This window comes from Sesamum indicum, linkage group LG13, assembly GCF_026168435.1.
Source record: "Sesamum indicum cultivar Baizhima isolate 11 linkage group LG13, ASM2616843v1, whole genome shotgun sequence".
NCBI lineage: Eukaryota > Viridiplantae > Streptophyta > Magnoliopsida > Lamiales > Pedaliaceae > Sesamum > Sesamum indicum.
This window is the reverse complement of record NC_142669.1, coordinates 14,848,052-14,862,440: the sequence shown is the minus strand read 5'-3', so window position 1 is coordinate 14,862,440 and position 14,389 is coordinate 14,848,052. Positions and strand designations below refer to the sequence as shown.

The 14,389-nt window shown below is 33.3% G+C and overlaps 1 protein-coding gene and 1 non-coding gene across 4 annotated transcripts; both read left to right on the top strand.

The window, feature by feature from the left end:
- Positions 1 to 5,415: 5,415 nt before the first annotated feature.
- TRNAV-UAC (transfer RNA valine (anticodon UAC)) lies at positions 5,416 to 5,488 on the top strand. The gene has a single exon. It is a non-coding gene; the product is annotated as a tRNA-Val (tRNA).
- Positions 5,489 to 7,964: 2,476 nt separating this feature from the next.
- On the top strand, positions 7,965 to 14,366 carry LOC105176168 (T-complex protein 1 subunit zeta 1). 3 transcript variants are annotated; one of them, XM_088877295.1, is made up of 16 exons: positions 7,965 to 8,125; positions 8,222 to 8,377; positions 8,464 to 8,527; positions 9,299 to 9,434; positions 10,073 to 10,224; positions 10,313 to 10,360; positions 10,517 to 10,609; positions 10,948 to 11,054; positions 11,148 to 11,262; positions 11,361 to 11,447; positions 12,169 to 12,373; positions 12,542 to 12,636; positions 13,107 to 13,175; positions 13,356 to 13,463; positions 13,599 to 13,717; positions 13,949 to 14,366. In XM_088877295.1, the coding sequence occupies exons 2-16, from the start codon at positions 8,244 to 8,246 to the stop codon at positions 13,950 to 13,952; spliced, it is 1,536 nt and encodes a 511-aa protein (XP_088733421.1). In that variant the 5' UTR covers positions 7,965 to 8,125; positions 8,222 to 8,243; the 3' UTR covers positions 13,953 to 14,366. The 3 variants fall into 3 exon arrangements, with proteins under 3 accessions (XP_088733421.1, XP_088733419.1, XP_088733420.1); XM_088877293.1 differs by having other exon boundaries at positions 13,917 to 14,366; XM_088877294.1 differs by having other exon boundaries at positions 7,972 to 8,148; positions 13,917 to 14,366.
- Positions 14,367 to 14,389: the final 23 nt, after the last annotated feature.

Below are 14,389 nucleotides of genomic sequence, written 5' to 3'. Positions count from 1 at the left end.
GATTTTTGTCTCTGAAATCCCAATATCAAACTTACACCACTTATTTTAAAATATTTTAAATTACCCCAAAACACAAATCCAAACATATGATTAATGCACGCTTACTTATCTCTATTTTTCTCTCTTTATCTTTAAAACACAAACAAAATACTTAAAACACAAATCCAAACACAAGCAGAGACCAATAGAATTTAAGGCTGCATGAAATGGATTTATTTGCTGAGACATTTATAACATGTGGGCTGCCGTTTTCAATTATTATTGGGCAGCGCTGGTGGTCCCCACAGCCACTCTCACCTTAAAAATATGGAAACTCCAGCCCTGCCATTGGAACTAATTAGACCCACAAAACTCATCTTATGTCATAATTTTTTTTTTATTTTTTTAAACTTTTTTGTTGTTTATATATTGAATATGAAATCAATCTTATTCGGAATCGGAGCGAATCGAAATAGTTAAACCCGTTCGAATAAGTGTGGTTATAAAATTTTGAACTCTATTTATTCATGAGAATCCGCCTTATAATCTAACTTGCTTACCACGGAACCAACATCTCGTTGGTTTGAATTGGGGTGTTCTCCACGCGATTTCAGGTTGATGAACAAATTTGGGTACACTTATTATCATAAAGGTCAGTACGAATAATACTAAATACGAGGCTTTAATTACAGTTTCTTTCTGCGCTTAGATGAGTAAAATCGAGATGATGAATAACTCTAAAATATTAAATATTGTAACTTTATAACGATATTGTAGTAAATATATATATATATATGACTGTAATATCGAGTCTATTTTCTGAATCATGCTCCTAATACATGCACTAAGGGCATTAGAAATTGAGTACACTCACTGAGTGTGTAAATATATAAAGATAATAAAATTTATGTATTTAATTATAATTGTATATATGTGATGGAAACTAGTAATTAAAATCTCTATATATTCCAAAACCCTAATTATGAATTCTTTTGAATGAAATCATGTTAAATAAAAAATAAAAAATATTGCAATGAATGCAAGATATTAAGTTGCATTATCAGATCAAACGTGTGTTTGCGACTTCCATTTATGGAGTGATGGTTACCATCAATCTATACGTACTATTAATAAAGTGAGAATATATGTTTAGTGTGTTAAATAGGATGAATAATAATTTATCTTCAGTAATATTATAAATGAGTAAATTACTCTTTTAAAAAAAAAAAAATTACCTTCTGTGCTTTTTAAAATAAAACAATTTACTTCTATGTCTGAGGAGGTAAATTGCTCATTTACAATATCAGTGGGAGGGGAGAGGCGTTGCTTGTATTTTTCCATAAAATTTGAGGAATTACATCTAGCATCCATGAGGTTTGCTTCCGTCTAACAAATAAGTCCCCATTTGGTCAAAATTCATTAAATTTGATGATATTAATAAAACATTTGAATGAAAATTGATATTTATCATCGATTGACTTATTACTGACTTACTGTAGGTCAAATAGTTTTTTTCGAACTAAACTACCCTTATAATGGTGAAGATATATTTTTTCACATGCATTAACACGTGAGATGTATGAGGGTAATTTGACTATTAAAAAATTTATTTGACTTATAATAAGTCAGTAATAGATCACTCAGGATTAAATATAATTTTTTTAATTTATTTTATTAATATCAACAAATTCAGCGAATTTTGACTATCAAATGGACTAATCCGTTAGATAGAAGCAAACATTAAAGATGTTATATGTAATTTTCCAAATTACAAATAATTTATATGTAATTACATCAAACATTTATAATTTGTCTTTAAAATACATGACAATTTAAAATCATTCATAATACAAATGAAAGATTAAAATAAAAAGAAGTGATAAACTTGAAGATCTTTCAATTCAGACGCAACTTCAAATGGTAGAATCCATGGTAATAATTATATTTAAATTTTCCAGGCAAAAATATCATTGTTTTTTCTGAGTCTTGGGCAGTAGTGGTAATAAATCCAATTTGTCAGCTGTTGTCTATGTATTACTTATTGCATATATAGCACGCATCATTTTCACGTTTCTATGGGTCTCCAACTTTAATTTGTTGTCAAAACACTTTAGCTGCCTCACACCAAGTATTTTATTTCATGTGGGCTGTTAAAAAAATTGATAATAAATTAATGAATGTAGTTAATTCGATGTACGTGTATAATTTAAATTTTTATTATATTTATTTAAGAATAAATAATAATAATTTTTTTTTAAATTTATTATTATATGTGGATAAAATAGGTGAGGTTCAGTATAATAAAGCAGGCCCAAAGTATTTCAAAAGTGACATGGGTCTATGGACGAAAAGGTCCAGGAAATCCCATCAAGTACATAGATCAGCAGAAAGTGAGGAATGGAGGACACGCGGCGGCATCGCTTTAACAGACGAATGCCGTCTGTATAATTAACCTCAGGTATAAAAACTCAACATTTAAGACGGTTAAGGTAACTATTCAAGAGTTTACAATTACTATTTGCACTAATATACGACTTACTTATATAAACGATTTGATTTGAGCGTCGAAGTGCACACACTAGGTCAAGTTCGACGCATGTCACTTTGTGCAGGTCCTAAGCTCATTCTCGTACCCTAAGCCCAGATTTCGAACTGAAGACATTACTTCTCTTGCAATGAACAACGGAAGAGTTCAGTTCATGAAAGTCTTTTTCTATTGGACTTGCCGACATTTTGAACGTAGAAGACGTTAGATCTTATTTAGAATTGTTGGAAAAAAAATAAGATTATGGAGCTTATAATATATTCATCGATATCAAATTTATAATTAATGCGAAGAAAATCGAACATGTTTCTTAAAATTGTTAAAATAAGTACTCCGTACTGTTTTAAAGGAGATTATAAGCTCCTAATATGTTATTTTTGGATCTTATAAAATCATTTTGTAAGAAATTTATCAAACACTTTACATCATCTTATAATTTTTAATATATTTTATAAAATGATCTAAAAAATTTATAAGCTCACGCGAACACTCTTTTAAGTGGCATATATACTAGTAGTGCATGCACATCCCAGTGCTACTTCTGGATGTCGTCCTTTGCCTGCGTACCGACAATGAGGATGGCTATCATGTTTTTTTTCGAGGAGAAGTACTGTGGGGCAGGTGAAATATAGGGGTGATCAAAACAAATTCAAATTGCTCAAATTCGTGTGAACCAAATCGAATCAAATTATTTTTTATGATTTATTTTTTAAATTATAATTTTAAATTTAGAGTAAAATCGCACCGCATAATTGATTTTGTTTTAATTTAAAGTTTAAAAAATCGTCAAAAATCGAACCGTACTGCTAAATATATAATTAATTTATTAATATATATATATAGTAATTTGATATAATAATTATTTTTAAAAGAATTTTATGTTCAAATTATATATTATTAAAGATCCATAGTACAAAGCCCATTTTTGTAAAATTTATATTTTGACTTTATACCAAAAAAAACATGTTTAGTTCTTTAAACCCATTAAAATTTTAAATGCATTTGATGATTCCCCAAATTCTTCATTCATTTTCTTCCCATATTTTTTTCTCCCCCTTTTGCCTCCTTTCTTTTATGTCTTACCGCTTTCTATCTCTGTTCTGTCTTTGTTCACTCTCAATCTATGCTTTTAAATATTTATTGAATCTATTAATAATTATTTTGTCGTTCTCAAAATTGAAAGAATCAACCTTTTGTACAACCTCAACGGACATATACGACTAATTGGAAAGGAATCTTCATTAGAATACAACTAAATTTGATTACCTAGAGTATTACCTAGTACTATTTATCAAATATTGATTATGAATACAATTAAACTTGATATGCTTTCTTAATAATATATTTAATATGATCATAACCGACCACTGACCTTTGTTGGATTAAATGTTTCACTGTTGGATTATTAAATATGTTCTTATATTTTAATCTACTTAAAGTTGTGGTGAGTGTTGGTAGTTTATGGCCTTTGTTTCATTTTACTTTGTTTTTAGTCTCGACATATTATTTTTGTTATAAGTATTAAAACCGTCAAGCCTCTCAAAACTGTACCTTTGATTTTGGTTTTGAATATGGCAATTTAAAAAATTATTTTATAAAATCGCCACATTTGAAAATAGCTTTAAAAAAAATCGAAACCGTACCGTGAGCACTCTAGTGAAATCTACCATGCATGGAACATCATTCAGATCAGGAGTGTCATAACTCTATCGGAATTGAGTGATTTGTTACTCCAAGGAGCGAAATACGTCCTCACTATCTTGTTCTAAACCTACAAAATACATTAACGTTAGAACCACAGTTAAAAAGTTTAGCTTATAACTTTTTGGGCTTAAATCAATAGATTGTAAAAGAAAAGATAACAATCGTCATAAGGATATTAAGATAAGGTAAATTACAATAACTCCCTGAAATTTGGCATAAGTACAAATATTTGCTCATTATTTGAAAAGTTATAAATATCCCTTATGATGTTTAATGAAATTATGTAATTTTTGGATGGAGGTATGAAATTGTCAACTTTGTACTTACTGTATTTTTTTAAAAAAAAATTAAAAACTTATAAAAAAATCAAACTGGATAGATGAAAAAATTTTAAAAATTATAAAAAAATTATCTACTTAGTCCATAAAAAAATTTAGAAAATTTTAAAAAATAAATAAAATTATAATTTTTAATCCAAAAGGGCATTTTGGTTAGTTAACCGCAAAAAATGAAGAAAAATCTAACGAATTGGGCTAATTGTTAGACGACCATTAAAATCAGGGGGTATTAGTAATTTTTCAAACAACAAGGAAATATATATAATTATACCAAACATTAGGGGAGGTTGTTGTAATTTACTCATTAAAATATCAAAAGTTGTACCTGCTGCATAATGAACGACACTTTATAAATCCATTCCAATAATATGATTTCACGTGATCCCCATACACTAAAATGATCCAATAGTTTCGATTAGTCCATGCATATTAAAATTTATGATGCACTAGGGATAGATCGTAAAGATCTTGAATTAATAAAATAAAATATAATATTTGTTTAAGAATCATAAATATTACCTGAGGAGGTCATATTACAAACTTCACAAAATATAGGGATAATTACATTTACACCCCTTTATCTATAGTCTGTTTACACAAACCATCCATATCTTTCAGATAAATACACATACACTCACCAAAATAACAGTATCACTTACACAAACCACTCCTTATTTTTTCTGAAAAATTACACATACACTCTGAAAAATTTAGTATAATTACACAAACTACCCCTATGTCTTTGCTGTCAGGGGTAATTTATATAATTATACAAAAAAAAGGCTGGTTTGTATAAACAGATCATAGGTTAGGGTGTAAATGTAGTTATCTTATTAAAAGTAGGCATATGGTGCTGTGGTGTAGTGGTTATCACGTCAGTCTTACACACTGAAGGTCCCCAGTTCGATCCTGGGCAGCATCATTTTTGTCAATTTATATTGTGTCATCTCTTAGTACAAAGCTACAGCTTCCTGTTGTTGCTGTATATTAAGTGATTTAAGCGCTTTTCACTTTCAATTGAATAATTATAATGATGATGTGCCTGTCTTTTTGAGTTATTTAAAATGAAATATTCATAAACTTATTATTATTTAACTTTTAAAGATTAAAAAAATACTTAAAAATATTACATAATAATAATATTACAAAGATTCTAACTAATCAAAATTTAAAGAAATTACTCACCAACACGCATAGAGAAAGTTACATGTGGGAATGTAATATTAGTACACAACACTCATACATACGTAAAATAATATATCAACACTTATTATATGCAGCCTCCACTTGGATTGTCTTTAGTGGCTTGGTTTTTTCCACATCGATCTAATTTTTCAGGCCGAATTAATTATTTTTCATCATCTTTTCGTGTGCGTTTGTTCTTCCGTTTATTCTATGTGCTTCATGTAGGTCCTCTAAGTTAAAAATAAAAATTTTAGTCAGTTCCTCTATAGTGCTTTGAATAGATACATTCATCTTGTATTTATTATGAAAATATCGATTGTTGCAGTTAATGTTGTAGTGTTTTACATACTTCTATTGTCAATTTGAAATTGACAACTTGTATATAAGATCCCTAGTAAATGAATATGCACCAAGAATTGTTCTGTGTGGTCATGACTTCATGTTCTTACCGTTAATCTATGTTTATTGCTTGTGCATTTTGTACGTTTATTAGGATGAATTCACCCCACAAATTATGTGCCCTGATTGTCGTTGAGCAGATTATGATTGAGACTGTCGCTGTCCTTACATTATTCACTTATGTCTTCACATTCTTGAAATCTGTGTCTCGTAATGCGACACATTCCCAACCTCGTTGATACAATCTTAATTCTAAGTTGCCAGAGCAAGTTAAGCACCTCTGTAGGTTGGTTGAGTATAGTAATGAAGCTTGTCTTATGAACCTCCGTATGAATCGAAATGCATTCAGAAAGTTGTGCTATTTACTTGAGCATTCTAGTGGCTTTACGGACACAAAATTTGTAGCAATCGCATAATAGATTGCTACGTCCCTTAGTATGGTATCTTACCATAAAAAGAATTGGGTAGTCAAATACGATTTTATGCGATCAGGAAGGACTGTTAGTAAATATTTTCAGTAGGTTCTTAACACAATCCTTAAACTGCATCATGTACTCTTTCCAAGACCACAACCTATCGGCGATGATTGCTCGGATACAAGATGGCGTTAGTTTAAGGTACGCTAAGTATTGTGCTATTTTCATCAGGAAATACATTCTAATGAGGTCTATGTAAATGTGTATATGTTGGTGAAGGGTTGTCTTGGTGCGCTAGATGGAACATTGATTGACGTGAGAGTGTCGGAACAAGATAAAGGTCGTTATCGCACCCAAAAAGATCATGTTGCTGTTAGCATCCTTGGATTGTGTAATCCTGACACACAATTCATATACGTCTTTACCGGTTGGAAAAGTAGTGCTGCGGACAGTAGGGTGTTGCAAGATGCAATCAACCGGTCTTCGCATCCCCATTGGCAAGGTGATTTCTTTTTCATTCATTTTATCGGCCGATATTATATCATGTCAATTTATGGTTTTTTTTTCCCAAATAAATTGTAATTTGCTTATATTAAATTGAAAGTAGTAGAGTTAGTTAACGACAATTGTAAAGAATGTGTGTATATATTTCTGCGTATACACTTCAGCAAATTTTACAATACCTTAATTGATGCTCTTTTTAAAACTATTTACATTAATTTTCTATATGTTTTTGTTATTTTGTATAATTTTTTGACAAAATGTCGATATCGTATGTTTACCATTGTCTTTGTATAATGCAATAAATAATTTATTAAATAATTACAATATTAAAGTAACACCTATTACTATTATATTTATTGCTATAATTAAAATATTTTGTAAGTTAAAATTTATATTTACTGTAATATTTTTTTAGTAGCAACATAAGAACTTGGCCTCCTTTGACGGAGAAGGTTTTCCATTCGAACACTTTGATGAGATAATGTCCATATTGGTTAAATAAGTGCTGAAATCGTTAAAGTATTGCTCAATTTTTTGAAATAAGTGTTGAATTTGATTAAATAATGGCTGAAACTTATGTGACCTAAGGTCTCCCTTTTGTAATTTTTATATTTCGCGCTGTAGTGTGGCTTGAGTTCGAACTATTAAATTTGCTAAATTCGAACTCAAGCTTGATAAAAATCGAGCTGACGAGCTCGAACTCAAATTCAAACTCATTATATATGGTTTAAAATCAAAAGCGAGCCACAAAAAATAAAATTTGAGCTCAAACCAATAAAAATTGATCGAGCTCGGTCCGTCTACACCTCTACCCGTCTCGGATTCTATCAAAGGTATCCGTGGAATGAAAATTCTTTCAAAATAATATTTTCCCGGAAAATTTTCAAAATAATAGGCAACTGGGACGTGTCATTTGTTTCCGTGGGAGAGAACAAAGAGGACTTCCCTCTCCAGAAAGCCCTCAAGAAACCCTTTGTCCCCTACACTTCACTCTCTTTCTCTCTCTTTCTCACTTCAAACGCTATTCAGAACCTCCAATCTAGCTCTACATTTCGGTACCATTGCTCTCCTTTTTTCGGTAATTCATACTACACAAGTGCAATTGTATTAACTGCATATTCTAAATCTTTAATTGTGTGTTTCGGCTGTAGAGAACAGGAGTAGTGTGGAGCGATGTCGCTGAAGGTGTTGAACCCGAACGCTGAGGTGCTGAACAAGTCGCATGCGCTTCACATGAACATCAATGCGGCGAAGGGCCTCCAGGATGTGCTTAAAACTAATCTAGGCCCCAAGGGCACTATTAAGATGTATATTTTTTTTTTATTTATTCTTATTTATGATTTTATTTTCTGGATTTGTGGTTGATTAGTTTGCTTTCGGAATGCCTTGCCAGGCTTGTCGGTGGAGCTGGTGATATCAAACTCACCAAGGATGGCAACACGCTTTTGAAAGAGATGGTTTGTTTTTCTTCCTTTTACCTTTACTTTTTTTCTTTTTAATTTTTGTTTTGGGTTTTTTTACACTGCACCTCAAATTATTAGTTAATGAAAACGATTTGCCTCTTCCACATTATTGATAATATGGTTGCATATGCATCAGTGTTTTCATTTTTTATGTTCTTGCACTGGATATGTTACAGTACCGCTTTGGAGTTTGGTTTGTTTTTAGCAAGCGAAAGTGGTGAAATGTGTAGGCCATATATTGTCTGTAAGATTTGCACCAACTGGTATTGTTGGCATATGGCTGTGGTTAAAGAAAATTTTGTTGCAGACCATGTTTTCTTTAAATTGTTTACCAAACATTCTAGTGGTTGTTTTAAGTTTGTTCTGAGTTGAGATTTTCGACTGCAATGGGATGCCAGGCAGGAGCATATATATATATATTTTTAATAATTAATGTTAGGTTGGAGGAGGCGGAGCAGACTTGGATTGGCATCAATGATACTGCAGGAGAACTATAGCCTTTTATATAATAAACTTGAACCTGGTTAAGAAATAATGGTGGAACTAGGTTACTAGAAACTTCTGGAATCAACTGCAAGGGGAACTATTCTGTTTAATCATATTGCACGAGGTCTGCTTGATTTTATTTATGTGTTGTGGGTTTATCATTTAGAGGGGTCATAAAATTGGGTGTAATGTGTATTTAAACACAAGTTCGAAGTTGCAAATAGAACAAGAATTCCTGTGTATGGCCTCTCACAGCATGGTTCTTTCTGATGATGACAGCAAATTCAAAGCCCTACAGCCATAATGATAGCTCGGACTGCTGTTGCTCAAGACGATACAAGTGGAGATGGTACTACTTCTACTGTCATCTTTATTGGTGAGCTCATGAAGCAATCTGAGCGGTACATAGACGAAGGTTGGCCAACTTTACTTTCTTTAGACAATCTGTCTTGGTGAATAATTGTGCATTCTTTTGTTATGACGTGCTTATGCAACTCCACAATCTCTTTTCCCCCCAAAAAGAAAGTAAAAATGGTATCACTCTGTGCCTATGCTGGTTAAAATATGGATACTCTAGAAGTACAGACACATAGCTTTTAGGTTAGGTCATCCAGGTGCGTCTTATTCTTTCTTGTACCTCCTGCTGGTTGTTGCACGAAATAATTGTAAAGAATCACATTCCCTTGTCTAACAATCACTTCCTATTGTGTGTAAGAGTAAGGAGATAAAGGCATTATTTGACACCAAGAAGTAAGATTATGGGTCATGGAAATGATGTGAGACTGGCGATGAGGGCCTTGAATTCAGTTAGGCTGTTATGTGTCCCTCACTTTTCCATGGGGTGTGTTTGTTGATGCGGGTATTTGATAAGTGCATATACCTTACATTTGTAAATCCTGGTTACCGTGATACCGTACTCTTTAAAAAATCTTTGTTCTTTGATGTTGACTTATTTTTTAATCATAGAAGTGTTAGTAGATCTGTTTCAAAGAGTTAAATTACAGATTTGTTGTGAGTTTTGGTAGCTTTGCAAATTAAGTAATTATCTTGCAGGAATGCATCCACGTGTTCTAGTAGATGGATTTGAAATAGCTAAAAGAGCAACACTTCAATTTCTTGAGAAGTTCAAGACTCCTGTGGTGATGGGTGATGAACCCGATAAAGAGATACTGAAGATGGTGGCAAGAACAACATTAAGGACAAAGGTTTTCTTCAGCCACTACATTTCTGACTTACTTTTGGGTCTTTTTGATTGTGTTCTTACATGTTAGATTCCTGTTTCTTCATATTCAGCTATATGAGGCATTGGCAGATCAACTAACTGACATTGTAGTAAATTCTGTAAGTGCTTTAATTCCTCGTCATAATTTCTTGCATGTTTTAGCATCAGAGGGCGGACTTATATTTGACATTACCTTACTTATAAGTTAACCCTTGTGTATTCAGATGTAGAATCGTCAGTTTATTTTTCAAAGCGTCATTTTTTTGCTGCTGCAGGTGCTCTGCATTCGCAAGCCCGAGGAGCCTATAGATCTTTTCATGGTCGAGATAATGCACATGCGCCACAAGTTTGATGTGGACACAAGATTGGTATGTTAGTTTTATTAGTGCTCTGATTAGATCCTGAAGTTTCAATTCACTAGAGTCCTTTCATGTGTTTACTTTTGGATTTACCCACTTACCAGTGGTCGATCAAATCTTGAAATTTGAGATGTGACTGTATTCGAGAAATTACTTTTTTTCTTATCCTAAGAAAAGATGTGGTCCTTTAGGATTTTCCTGGTAATATATCGGGTTTTGTTGGTTTGGCTTTGGGCATTGACATGCATGTTTTCCTGCTGGATCATGTGCACTTATGGTGTTGCCTAATGATGTATGAATCTGTGCGTGTTATGCATACATACTCATCTTCTTGCTGCTGTTTCTAGGTTGAGGGTCTTGTTCTTGACCATGGTTCAAGGCATCCAGATATGAAACGTCGAGCAGAGAATTGTTATATTTTGACTTGTAATGTATCGCTGGAGTATGAGAAGAGGTAATGATTTGTGAAATTTTCTACTAACTTGGTGGTGATTGCTTCTGTAATCTTAATATTTGTGAGCTGTTGAACTGACTTTATTTTGGCCAGTGAAATAAATGCAGGATTTTTTTACTCAAATGCAGAACAGAGAGAAGCAATGGTTGCAGCAGAGAGACGGTCTGTTGATGAGAAAGTCCAGAAGATTATTGATTTAAAGAACAAGGTAGTGGGTTTGAGGGCGCTATGAAGCATTCTTAATGGATATTATCCTTTATCTACATATTTTATTTCAAGGACAATAATACTTAAGGTTTTCTCCAGGTGTGTACTGGCAATGAGAGCAATTTTGTTGTTATTAATCAGAAAGGAATTGATCCTCCATCATTGGATCTTCTTGCTCGAGCTGGAGTAAGTTGCCATTACTTCTATAGAAGTGTGTGCTGAAATTACCCCGTCATTCGGACAGTTTCACATACTGCCGTAAATATTATACCGATATACTTTGCTCCATTTTAGTGGAATCTAGTTGTGGTGGCACTTTGTGTTAATGTATTTCTAGTGCTTCATATTCTTTTCTGCAACATTTGTTTCTGATATGTGTTTCTCGTGAATTGATCTGTCCGTCCATTAGCTTTATCAACAGTGTCATCCCCCACCCACCAAACCCCCCAAACAAGGAAGAAAGAAGAAAAGGGGTCTTGCCAACTGGCATCTTTAAAGGAAAACCTTGTATACCACTGCTAATGTTACTACAGATCTCCAAGCTCCTTGTGGATCTCCCTGACTTCATGTAGCAATAGAGTTTACTAGTTTGTTATATCATGAATGTGATTTGGTTATGCTTATGGAAATAACATCAAATATTGGGTGTCTTTAATACAGTTGAAAGGTCATCTGGTCCTTTGTCAAATCAAAATGCTTTTACTCATTTTACCACATAATAGTATCAGGGGATTTTGATTTTCTTGATATTCTTTTTCCACTGGATTCTGTATTTTTACCAACTCTTAGAATTTTGTAATATTGTTATCTGCATTGTTGGATTTATATTAATGTGTTGTTTTATGATTGTTTGTGTCCTACTATCTATTTCTACTTTGCTCTTTTTGATTTTTGCAATAATCTTAAGATTGTTGCCCTGCGGAGGGCGAAGAGGAGAAACATGGAGAGATTGGTTTTGGCTTGTGGTGGAGAGGCTGTCAATTCAGTTGACGACCTTACGCCAGAGTGCCTTGGTTGGGCCGGACTGGTCTACGAGCATGTACTTGGAGAAGAGAAGTATACATTTGTGGAAAATGTAAAAAATCCTCACTCCTGTACAATCCTCATTAAAGGTACTTTTAGTTGCTCACCTAATTGCCTTATCAGTTACCACTTGTGTATCTCCAGATGATTGTTCCTGTTTGCTGGAAGTATACTTTGTCCTCTTGGTGTTGTTTGTACTGTTATGTATTCGATTGATTGATTTTGTTCCAGTAACGCAACCTATAAGTTTTTTGCAGGACCAAATGATCACACCATTGCTCAGATTAAGGATGCAGTTCGTGATGGTTTGAGGGCTGTGAAGAATACCATTGAAGATGAAGCTGTTGTACTTGTGAGTTATTACAAATGTCTAGTATTTTGTTTTTTTTAGTCATCTCTGTTCCATTCAATAATTTTACTGGTTGACTAGTGAATACTGAACTTTAATGAGTTGACATGATTTAACATGTTTCCTTCGCTTAATTAATCCCTTAATATGTTAGAAGTGTTGTTCCATGCATATGCGAGCAAATGATCTGTTTTACTTGCGTAACTTGCATATTTATGGGACACCGTCCTCCAGAATGCAAGTATAATCTGAATATGAGGATCTCATTTTATTAAATATATGAAGAAAACGACAGTCAGCTTTATGTTTTTTTGAGCTTCCATTTAGTCAAACCATAGCCTTTTAATTTGCGGTGGCATCATGTCTGTTTATATCTTTGCTTTTGTATCTTATGAATAGAGACCTGAAAAACAGGTTAAATTATTGATGTCATGTAGCTTTCACTCAGTGAGTCATTCTTCTGCATATCACAGGGTGCAGGGTCTTTTGAGGTGGCAGCCAGACAATACCTGGTTAATGAAGTGAAGAAATCTGTTCAAGGGGTCTGTAATTTTCTTTCTCTGTCTGTGGAACTCTGTGATTGCACATTATTCTGCTTGGAACTTTCTTAGAATTCTTGTCTATGTTCCTTTTTGGGTTGGGGACTGTGCATTAGAGTAGGATAATTTTAAACATTCTTTTATTTTCTTGGATTTGGTCTGATGTTGGTGAACTTGCAATAGCGTGCTCAACTTGGTGTGGAGGCTTTTGCTGATGCTCTTCTTGTGGTTCCAAAGATACTTGCTGAAAACTCTGGGCTTGACACTCAGGACGTGATTATTGAACTTGCGGTAATTTATATATTATATCCAAGTACCATATTTCCAGGGAACAGATTGATAATATTCATCATTAGCATGCTGTGCAAGACTGATCAATGTAATTCGTCATTAGAATGTCGTATAAGATTGATTTGTTCATTTCAGGGAGAGCATGACAAGGGGAATGTAGTTGGGCTTAATCTACATACTGGAGAACCTATTGACCCTCAAATGGAGGGTATCTTTGACAATTACTCTGTCAAGCGTCAGATCATAAACTCGGGGTATGTCAAAGGTCTTACTGTTTCGCATGCTCTAATACATATAATTATGTGCTTTAGACATTTTCTCCCCCAAAATAGTTGAAAACCCCGTTCTCCTTGAGAGAATCAGAATATTTGCTATGTAGTGTAGCTTTCGTTGTGCTAGTTAATCACACTGTCATCCCCTGTTTCCTGAAAAGAATCATTCTCTCATCTGCAGCCCTGTAATTGCATCTCAGTTGCTACTTGTAGATGAGGTTATTCGTGCTGGTCGTAACATGCGGAAACCAAACTAGTCTGCTGGCTCAATTGTCAATTGTGCTCTAATTTTCTTTAAAGACAGGTAAATTTGGTGAGGAGGGAGGGTCATGATCCCTAATGATTTTCCTAAGCTCTATGCAATCATTATGCCCTGCAAATTTTGATTTAGCTCTTGAATGTTTGCTGGTTGTATATTGCGCTTGCAATTATTTTATCAGTATGATGCAATTCCAGAACCTCGGTGAGTTGGTTGAAGCTAGTATACATGAGTATGGTGATGAGAGATGAATTTTTTGTCAGTGAAATTCACCGTCTTTTCAATTGTTTACCATACGATCTATGTTGTACAATTAGACTTAGTTCCAAGGCACATTTGTTCAGAAAATGATTTGCTAGTGTTTCCTCTTTATCCATTATCTCTTATATCTTTGT